This window comes from Vigna angularis, chromosome 3 (genome assembly GCF_016808095.1).
Source record: "Vigna angularis cultivar LongXiaoDou No.4 chromosome 3, ASM1680809v1, whole genome shotgun sequence".
Lineage (NCBI taxonomy): Eukaryota > Viridiplantae > Streptophyta > Magnoliopsida > Fabales > Fabaceae > Vigna > Vigna angularis.
In genome coordinates, this window is record NC_068972.1 from 4,387,353 (window position 1) to 4,399,097 (window position 11,745).

An 11,745-nucleotide genomic window follows, 5' to 3' on the forward strand; every position below is an offset into this window, starting at 1 on the left:
GTACGGCGAGAGGCGTTTGCGAAACTTGTCTCCAGGTCCCGCTCCCCCTTCATATCCCTTCTCTTTCTCTTCGGTCACCATGGCAGTGATGGGGCAATGGAGAGCAAAGGATTATTTGTGAATAATCCAATAAAAAAAATCATCACAAATTTTTAACATTGAAACCACTATAGATGTGCCTGTTTGTGTTTTTATTCATGTTAGAAAGAAGAAAAAAAAACATACTAGCTTTATGTAATTTTATTTAAGGATGTTAATTACTATTAAAATATTTTTATTCATATAAAGATCCAAATCCCACTTCCATACGTATGCATTGTTTTTTCTATCAACAAATTAAGACTGAAATAAAAAAAAATGCATATATTAAATCTTTTACTAAATTATAACTTTTTTACATTTTAAAATTTAATTTGGTGACTTATTTTCATGGTAAGATTTGGTGACATTTAAAAATAAATTAATTTTACTAAATTATATTTTTTTTTACATTTTAAAAATTAATTTTATTAATTATTTTTCATTTTTCATTTTTACAATTAAATATAACATTAATAATTATCATTTTATATTACTTTAATAACTGAAGGTGTTTTGGTAATCTTTAATTTATACCAATTAAACAATTTCTTTTTATCTATCACATCAATACAATCATACACTAATTCTCATAAACTTTATTTCCAAATCTACTCTCATTTACCTCCAAGTCCACTCAAACAAACAACAAAAAATTTAACTTCAAATCCTCTCAAATCCATTCAATCGCTCTTCCCCAAATCATCTCCTGCGAATACCCTCAGGTGAACAAAGCATTAATGATGAAGCCAGATGCTTCAATTTAGTAGATTTTTTTTGTTACTATAGGAGTGACACACTCAACTGTTCTACTTAGATTAAGAAAAAAAAATAGTGGTGTCAAATAGGTTGTAATCCGCGAGTCAATCTGGTTCACTAGGAATTTGAGTCGGGTTGAGTTTAAAAAAAATGTAATATTTTTATGCTAATTAGTTTTTAACCCGATGACTATCTTAGAACCCTGCTCACCCAGGTTGAATCCGTGGTGAGCCGGGATCACTAACCCATCTAATTTAGTTTAATTATTTATTATTTTGTTTTCAATATTATTAGTTAGCATTTTTTTATTATATTGTAGATGGGGATAAAAAAAAAAGATGTTTCAAGAGAGAAAAATATTACATATTTATTTATTTAACTCCAATATTATGAATGGACAAGTGATACAAAAATTATCAAAATTAAAAACTTATTTCTTTGCATTTTGTACTTGTGTTTGGATTACGCTTGGATTGTATGATTTTTTTTTTATTTTGAATTGTCTTTGGAGTTTAACATCATTTTAGAATGAAATTTACTTAGATTTGAATTAAAAATAATTATATTTTTTTTAATTTTAAAAAATTTATAATTGAGTGAGCTATTGAGCCAACCCGTTTAACCTCGGACCAGATTCAAATTTTTTCAACTCGCTAACAAGTGAGTAGGGTTGGATTGGATCACTAAGTGATTAACTCGTGGTGAATAGAGCCGGGTCGAGTCGGATTACCCTTTTTGACAGCTCTAGAAAAAATGATACCAGAAAACCCTTCTATATTTTTACTCTTTAAATACCTAAAATAGTAATATTTTTAAGTGATTCATTCGAAAATATTTTTTATTTTAAAGTAAAAGTTTTACATATACTATTATTACAAAAAAACCGTAAAACGTCGGTATTTTTCGGCCTTTCTCGTCGAATTCGATGTCGACTTCATATTGGAAGACGTTAAATTGACGTCGAACATAGAACAGACGTTCATAGTAAAGCAAATTAACGTTGGATTTTATCAATATTCGACGTTAATCATTTTTTTTGTTTTTTGTTTTAATTAAATGTGATCATTTTTTATAACTATACGAGACCTAAAAAACAGAAAAACAACAAATTTCAGTTTTTGGTATTTTATAAAGCATGAACTATGAAAGTGTAGTATAGTATCAACAACAATAACAAACAACAATAACAAATAATAAAGATGTTCAATCAAACAACAACAATAAACAGGTTCAATCAAACAACAACAACAAACAAGTTCAACAAATAAGTTTTTCAAAACGAAAACGAACACTAATTTTCAAAAGGTGAGTTCATCGAAATAAAGTGTTGCCACCGGTGAGAGAGAAGGTAGAATGCGTCTATGAAGGATGAGAACACGAAAATAATCCGTCAAAACAAACGAAAATCATACTTAAAATAGTTAATTAACATGCATTTGTGATATAAGTAATTGATGCATGTTTAATAGAAAATGAGGTCGCAGGTTGCAATTCATCACCAAATTTAAAACAAATCAATATATCGAACTGGGTTATAATTATATACTTTTAAAGCAACTCAAATTTCATGTTTAGAAATTTCAAAGAAATTGATAAATTTGACAAGAATAAAAGGGCATGATCGTGGAAATGATAGATTGAAATTTTGATTCTAAAGTGACATAAAGAATCTTTTGGCCAATGGTGATACCTTTGGCTACAATCTTTTGCATGCTTGCTTTGCTTCTCTCTTGTCTAATATCTGGAACCAGCGCGCAGAATAACATCCAGTACTGTGATAACAGCAAAGGGAACTATACAATCAATAGCACCTATCACAACAATCTCAACACCCTTCTATTCACGCTGTATTCCCACACAGAAATTAACTATGGTTTCTACAACTTCTCATATGGTCAAAACAGTGACAAAGTAAACGCCATTGGGCTGTGCAGAGGAGAAGTTAAGCCAAACGAGTGCCGCGGGTGCCTCAAGGATTCTGCAGTCACAATCACACAGCTTTGTCCAAACCAGAAAGAGGCCCTTCTGTGGTTGAACACTGGGAAATGCCTATTGCGTTATTCTAATCGCCCAATATTCGGTGTCATGGAATATTCTCCTGGCTTCTACTTGAAGAACAGAAACAAGGTAACGGAACCGGATAACTTTATCCAAGCAGTCTCCAACTTAATGGGGAATCTCACAGTTGTGGCTGCATCAGGTGACTCTCGTCGTAAGTATGCTACGGGTAGGGCTATTGCATCAAATTTTAAAACCGTTTACGTATATGGTCTTGTGCAGTGCACCCCTGATTTGTCTGAGCTAGACTGCAGTTCATGCTTGGAATGGGCTATCTCAGAAATCCCATCGTGTTGTGTGAAAGCGATAGGAAGTATAATTGTTAGACCAAGTTGTAATATTAGATTCAAAACCGATATGTTCTACGATCAAACCCCTAAATTAGACCCTGATGTAACAGCACCATCTCCATCACCTCTTTCCTCCCTGAGTTACACTTCCCCCGAAGGTACTTGTTTTTGATATTTTATCATCCTTAATGCTTGAAACCTCACTCAGCATAAAATTCTTGTTTTTTTGCAGGAAGCAACAACACGGTAATAATTTTCATTGCCGTTGTTGTTTCTACTGTTGTTGTTGCTGTCGTTTCCCTCCTTTGTCTCTGCAGTTATTTAAGGAGGAGGAAGGCAAGAAAAACTCTAGCAGGCAAGTTCCAAGTATCTAATGCATATATGATCTGTCATAATTTAGAGTATTTTTTCCTATAAATGATAATTGCTATTTGACTACTTAAAATCTATCAAACAGACAAAATGATTTTTTAATGATTGAAATCATGAGTAAAGTTGCCGCTGAGAATGTAAAAAGAGAGGCTTATGTACCCTTTGTGTTCGGTTTCAAAAATTGTACCACCCGATTTCAAATTCTGACTGCACTATTGTGTTTTTGTAATAACATATTTGAAAAGCTGACTATTTTAAATTTGTTTCCCATGTGAAGTTAATCAAGACGATGATGACGTTGAAATTGCTCAGTCATTGCAATTCGACTTCGACACAACACGCGTTGCTACAGAAGACTTCTCTGATTCTAATAAACTTGGATAAGGTGGATTTGGAGCTGTTTACAAGGTAAATGACTCTGTCGAATTCAGACACATCGTGTTTTAATCAAAAACATACTAAAACATTAACCGGACAGAGATTTGTAATTTCAGGGTAGGCTCACCCGTTAAAGCTATACTTCAGTTGCTGCCGGCAGTTTCTTCGTTCATTTAGTTTCTGTTTTATTTTCAAAATAAAATAAAGATGTTTGACTGTTTCAAACAGTTTATTAAGTAGTTTTAGATTTTTTAGAAAGTTGTTAAACATAGAATGGTGTCCCATGTATTCCTATTTTCTTGCTTTGTTCAGTTTGAAATTTGGTTGTATTTAAAGTCTTCACCAATTCAATAAAAGTGTGGCTTTTACTCAGCAAATTTCTTTAATCTTTACCACTTAAGTATTTGCTTTATTCTTTCATTTCCTTTAAACTTCCAACAAATTGGTATGAGACCTCTCTTCTTGAGGGAACAGCTGTAAACATTGTAGATCCATCATTGAACAACAATTCAATAAATGAAGTGATAAGATGCATTCATATTGGTTTGCTCTGTGTTCAAGAAAACATAACTAATAGACCAACCATGGGACCGTTATGCTCATGCTGAGTAGCTATTCTCTCAGTCTTCCCATCCCTTCTGAACCTGCATTTTATGCCCACAGTACAACTAGAAGCCTTCCAGCCACGTATTCATGGGGACACAGTTCAAGGGCAACAACAAACAAATCTGCTCAAGAGTCAGAAAATGAGAATTCAATAACTGAGCTGTACCCTCGCTAGATTTTGGTAACGGGATTGATATTCGTTCACTATCAATACTTAGACTACGTAAATACTCTCGGAGCTCATGTAACTTTTCATGCAATTTCTTGTTTGAAAAAACTATTAGATAATATTCCCAAAGCAGATCAATCAATAAAAGCATTTAACCCCTTCTATTAATTGAGCAATTCGAATACTTAAGCTGAAGTCGAGTTTACTAATGGGAACAACGTAGATGTAATTGGTATTTTATCTTCCAATAGGATGGGAAAATGGACCAAGTCCAGCCCGACCAAAAAAATGAACTGAAACAACGTTTTTAACTCAAGAGCCTGAATCAGTCCGGTCTGTTAAGTCCGACAGACTAACCTGTGGGTCAAGTCGAGCCCGTCCAACATTTCGGTTTCATTACAAACAAATTAAACGCGGTGCCGTATATTAATACATTCTGACAACCGACAAGTTGATCAGAGCTGCTTCGAAATTTATTCAAAGAAAACCACAATACTTATAGTTTTTTTCTGAAAAGAGTCTTGTAGTCACTTCTTGTTTTTCTCCTCTGCAAATAGCAGCAAAAGGAAAGCAATAGGACCGAGACATGATACAACAACAATTAAGATAATAATTATTCGTCATCTACCTTTTCTGTTTTGTACATAAGAAATTACCACTTCCATTGAGGCACCAAAGATAATTGTTAATGAGACATTCTGACAGTTGTAAAACTGCCCTGCTATAGCAGGAAGAGAACAAAATATAAAAAATGAAACAAAAATCGTAGTACTAACAAAAGCATCATTGTAAAATGTTTCACCTTTTCTCTGTTGCGGCTTTTTTTTATAAGGTTAAATATTTAAATCAAATAATAAAATAACTAATTGTATCAAAAAAACAAAAACATTATAATTAATCATGTAAAAAAATAAAATTAAAAATTGTAACCAATTAGTTCATAAAGTAGTTATCTCGTGTTTAACGGCTATCGTAACTAACAGTTGAGCTTTAGCTCTTATTGAACTAAGAATTGAGAAGGAATTAATAGAGATAATATATACCCTTATGTTTTCGCTCTGTGACTATAAATGATAATGAGAATTTTTATCTTAAAGATCTTCTCCAATACTAACAGGAATTCAGAAAACATGTTGGTCTTATTCTCCGCTACAATATAAATAAGCTTAAATCGATATAATATGTAGATTTATTGAGATATTTATTTTATAAAGTAATAATTATACTTGAAAAAAATATTATGTGTGTATTATAATATGTACATTATTTCATTTAAAATTAGAATGAACTTTGTTAACACTACTAAGTAAATATTTATTTAATTTTTTATTTGTTTACATTTTCAAAATATGTTTGAATATTTATCGGTTCCAAACCAGATTAGGTTTTACCTAAAAATTGCAAACCACTTAAAATGTAAATAAGAATGGATCAGCACATATTTATTAGGCGATGATTTCGTCTTTACTGGCCCGTTCAGAAACATGTATCAAAAGTATTAATAAAATATTAATAAATTATTATAATAAAATTTTAAAACATAAAATTTTTAAAAAAAAGGTATATTTACAATATACTTCTACATATTGTTTTTTTATATTTTAGTAAAAAAAATTCATCAAATATTTAGGAATATGTTTTACAAAACCTAGCCAGAAAATTAAATCCAACATGAATTCAAAGTTGATAAGCAGTAAAGTACAACTATTTAGTAAAATTATGCTACAACAACGAATAAAAAATAGAAAATTAACATGATCTTTTATATAAATTTTAATTTTATTGTTTTAATTTTATTGAAAAAATATATTTTTCAGTATTTTATAATTTTTTATAAGTATGGACGTTATGTTTACTCCTAACATTTAATTTCGAGTTGAATTTGTCATTGTATCTCAATGCAATGAAATTTCATTCTCACTATGACATCGCATTAAATTATTTAAGGTTCAATACATATTTGATCCCTACTTTTAGGGGTTTGGTTCAAAGTAATCCTACCTTTAAAAAATAAAGTTCAGTAACACCTCATATCTCGTTAAAAAATGTTTAATATGGTCCTTTCTGATTACGCCGCTAAAAACATAACGGTGCAAATGCCACGTCATCATCACCATCTCCAAACAAGCCATAATTTCTCTCCAAGAAACTCTAGCCGTCGCACCGTCACCGCCATCCTCGCCGGCAGCCGTCCTCTCCAACACATCACGCGCCACCACCAAAGTGTCTTCTCCCTTCTGTTGCACCTTCATCACCTTCGCATCTCACCTTCGTTCTCGCGCCACCACCCAACGCGATCCCTTCCTATGCCGCGACCACCAATCTTCACCATTTTCACCCTCGCATCACCCAAATCATCATCGCGCCAGTAGCACTACCGTCCAATCTCCACCGTAGAATCATCCACCACTAACCACCAGCCAAATCGCCAGCTGCTGCAGATCGCGAATCGCCACTCTTCTCCACCACTAATCGCATCGCTGCTTGCCTCCACTTGTAACTACAAAGATAACCGTGGAGACCTAGGGTTTCTTGCGTTCTCGTCGCATTGCTTTGGTGGTGGCGTGTGATGCGTTGGAAAGGACGGCTGCCGGCGAGGATGGCAGTGATGGTGCTGGATGGTGCGGCCGCTAAGGTTTCTTGGAGAGAAATTAAGGTTTGTCTGGAGATGGTGATGATGACGTGACAGAGACTTTTTTTTTTTTAAATTAAGAAATCATTTAAGTCCACCTATTAACGTGTGTCACGTGCTATTGATATCACACGGTGACATTTACACTCAACTGTAATACTTGATACAGAAAAAATGTTACAAGAAAACCCTTCATTTTTTTTACACTCTTTAAATACCTAAATAGTAATATTTTTAGGTGATTCATTCCAAATTATTTTTTATTTTAAAATAAAAGTTTTATATATAAGTAATCGATGCATGTTTAATAGAAAATCGCAGGTTGCAATTTATCACCAAATTTAAAACAAATCAATATTTCGAATTTTTTTAAAGCAACCCAAATTTCATGTCATCTTTAGAAGTTTTAAAGAAATTGATAAATTTGACAAGAATAAAGAGGTAGACACCAACAAGACATTTTTTTTTTAATTGCCGTATCCGAGGGTTTATGTCTCTGTTGGTTTTAATCAGTTTAATGATCTAAATTTTAATCTAAAAATTGTTAATAAATAGATTTTAAATTTAAATTAATTTTATAAAAGTGGTTTATAAAATAAGATTTATATCTGTTTATATTCGAATTGATTTTATCTAATTTTTAATACACTTCCTTTACGTTTAAGGTATATATACTTGGTTATAGAACTCCTTTATATTTGAGGAATATATACTTCGTTATGGGACTCCTTTATGTTTGAGGTATATATACTTCGTTACGGGACTTACCTCTAATGAGTGATCTGATTGCAACACATTGGTTAAATAATTATACCATCTTTTTTGTTAAAAAGTTTTGTTATTATAATAAGCCATTGTTGTTGTGCAAGATCTTCAAAACGTATATGGCGTTTCCCTTTATACTGCATAATTCTAGAACATCTTTCATGTCATATTTTACTTCTTATGGAAGCTTTATGCATCTCCTATGTTATGGTCATGAGCATGATTTTGCATGCAGATTCCATTTTATTCATTAAACTCTGTAATAGTAATTGCCTTAACTAATGCATCATGCATTTATCCTTCCACCTTTTGTTGTTTAGGAGCAGTAAAATATCGTCTTTAGTTTTATTTTTACTAATTGTATTTTTTTTTAAACTTGCAGTAGACTTTTATTACACATACAATATCTTCAAAATTGAGATACAATGAATATTATTTTACAAAATTAAATTATTGATTCACATATATATACTTTTAGTTATATGTTTTATTTATTTATGTTTTAATTTTATTTATTTATTAAAGTTATTTAAACTTAACGAGCTCAAAAATATATATGGTTTTAAAGTTTAAGTTAAACAAAGTGAACATCAACTTATTACAATTGTTTATTTCAAATTATCAGTGCTTTGTAATTTTTTAGAAAATTTGACAAAAGGAAGAATGTTTTAGTTGTTATAATATAATTTTGCAATTCTGCTTGTATTCAATACATGATCTATGCATAGTGAAATAAAATTGTGATTTGATGAGCATGTAAATCCTAACTGGATGAATGGTGTGAGCATGTTGTGATTGATGATCTTGATGACGTGCAGTAATTTTTGGAATTGTAATAATTAAAGAATAGCGTTAAATTTGTTAAAAAATGTAAACTGATATGTTTCTAGTTTGTTTTGCCGAAGTGTTTGCACTAGAATGGCATGTTTATATGCTTCAATAAATGGTTTTGAGGTGAGTTTTGAGATTAATTTGTTCTGCGTGACAGTGACCGGCTGGGTGTTTTTTAATGCAGTTGGTGTTTGAGATAGAGTTAAGAAACAGTGAGTTGTTGGTGCATAAAAACCTGGTACGTCTAGGGTTTGTCTTGGTGTTTTTGACCTGCTGAACATTAATTGGTACCATTCTTGTTATAAATTTGTAGTGGTGCTCTGGTGCAACATTAATTTTGGGAGTGATGATGCAATTTCGTCCTTCTTTTTTTGTTCAATTTTTGTCTTTCATTGTGTTTCCGTCAGAGCTCTTAAATGATGATATTATTATGGTTTTTAGCTTTTCACTCGCCACAATGCAGATGCAAAGTACTTGATGCAGGGTTTATTTCTTTCTCTTCCTTCCCCCTTCGCCCCCAAATTCAGTGTCTGTAATAACTCTCTTTCACTCTTAATGATCATCAAAGTCTCAACATTGGAATGGATAAGGAGATTTTGTCATGCTGCAACAACCACACGTGATAGGCCATGTGGTGTAGAGAAGAAAAGTCATAAACCTTTAGCTGTTATTTGCCTGTGAAAAATCATTTTCTTTAACTTTTGTATCTGTCTAAACGAGCACCATCTTTTATCCTCTCTATCCTTATCCCTCAACATGTTTGATTCTTCTATATATCTTCATCTTTATCTTCAACTTCATTGAGACCATACCAAATCAACACAATCACAATCTTCAACACAGTAACTCACCATGAACGTCAAAAGTAGAAAAAAATATATATAGAGAAAGTGGGTTATTCTCTGGGATAGCTGTTTAATACATATACCTACTGTTAAAATATATTAATATGGGTCAATTCTTCACTTACACAGAATACAGATATTATTTTAAAAAGTATAATAGAAATGCTTATAAGAAAATTCATTCAAACATATTTTAACAAAACACTGTTTCGTAATATATTTAAGACATGCATATTTAAACTCAAATATTTGAATACATTGTAAGAAGAAAATGAGCTCGTTTATTGCATTATATTGGGTTTAATAAAAAGAATCTCTATCCTACTTTATATTTTTTTTAGTTAATCTCAGTCCAAGTTGAAGCAGCCGGGGACACATCTATGTCGTTTTTGGTTTCTGACAATTGAATGAGTGGTTGACGTCCTCTAGGTTCACTCCCCTCTTTATAATGTATAAATGATGTTAATGATGAATATAAGCACTGTTAAAGTTTTAATCACTGTTTTTATTGGTTGGGGAAAGTTGTGGTGATAGCTGCATAATACGTATATACTGATGCATGGTATAATTATTTAATACGTATAGACTAGACATACGTACCTATCTTTAGGCTTTCATGTCTTGTTCTTTGTCATAGGAAAAAAAGAGAGACAACTAACGGACATGCTTTTATTTGGGTACCTTGTCCTTAGATAAATAATGAAATCAAAATATGGATCATGATTCATGTCCTAAACAATATATTGTACAACTAATACTGCATTCATGTGAAAGTGTGATGTAGGATTTACGGTAGAAGATGTGGTCTGATAAAATAAGGAGCATTCTACATAGGATTCTTGGAGTGTCAAATAATGGTATTAATTAGTTTCTTCAGTCTCTGTTGTCTTGTCTTCCTGTTGTCCTATGTTGATAAAGTGCTACATTAAATTAAATTATAATTAAATTAAATAGGATTAAATATGTTTTTAAACTAGAGAATTATTTTAGTTATCTAAATGATTATTTCCTTGGTTTTGAGGCCCTTCATGCTAGATCTTGGTTAGGATTTAATGATAATAAGAATTTTTATCTTAAAATCTTGTCAAATACTAACAGGAATTCAGAAAACATGTTGGTCCTATTCTTCGCTACAGTATAAATAAGCTTAAATGGATCTAATAACTAGATTTATTGAGATATTTATTTTATAAAATAATAGTTATATTTGAAAAAATATTATGTGAGTATTACAATATGTATATTAAATTATTTCATTTAAAATTAAAATGAATTTTGTTATCACTATTTACATTTTAAAAGTAAATATTTTATTTGATTTTTTATGTTTACTTTTTAAAAATATGTTTGAATATATATTGGTTCCAAATCAGATTAGGTTTTACCTAAAAATCGCAAACCACTTAAAATGTAAATAAAAATGAATCAGCACATATTTATTAGGAGATGATTTGGTCAAGTTTACTTGCCCGTTTAGAAACATGTATCAAAAGTATTAATAAAATATTAATAAATTGTATATTTATAATAAAATTTTAAAACATAAAAATTAAAAAAAAAGGTTTATTTATAATATACTTCTACATATTGTTTCTTATAGTTTAGTAAAAAAAACTATTTAGGAATATGTTTTACAAAAACTAACCAGAAAATTAAAACCAACTTGAATTGAAAGTTGATAAGCAGTAAATTATAAATATTTAGTAAAAATATCCTACAACAGCGAATAAGAAATAGACATTTAACTTGATCTTTTATATAAATTAATTTTATTTTATTGGAAAAATATATTTTTCAGTATTTTATAGTTTTCCAGTAAAAAAGTATGCACGTTATGTTTACTCCTAGCATTTAATTTCTCTTTGAATTTGTCATTGTATCTCAATGCAATGAAGTTTCATTTATGCACTCTAGTAATATGTTTATGTGATTCATTCCAAATTATTTTTTATTTTAGGTTTA

The 11,745-nt window shown here is 30.9% G+C and overlaps 1 protein-coding gene across 1 annotated transcript; it reads left to right on the plus strand.

Moving 5' to 3' along the window:
- Positions 1-2,517: 2,517 nt before the first annotated feature.
- LOC108324778 (cysteine-rich repeat secretory protein 38) lies at positions 2,518-4,716 on the plus strand. The gene is given in 4 exon segments (XM_052874090.1): positions 2,518-3,335; positions 3,443-3,540; positions 3,835-3,965; positions 4,513-4,716. Coding segments are annotated over 4 exon segments (1,251 nt in total).
- Positions 4,717-11,745: the final 7,029 nt, after the last annotated feature.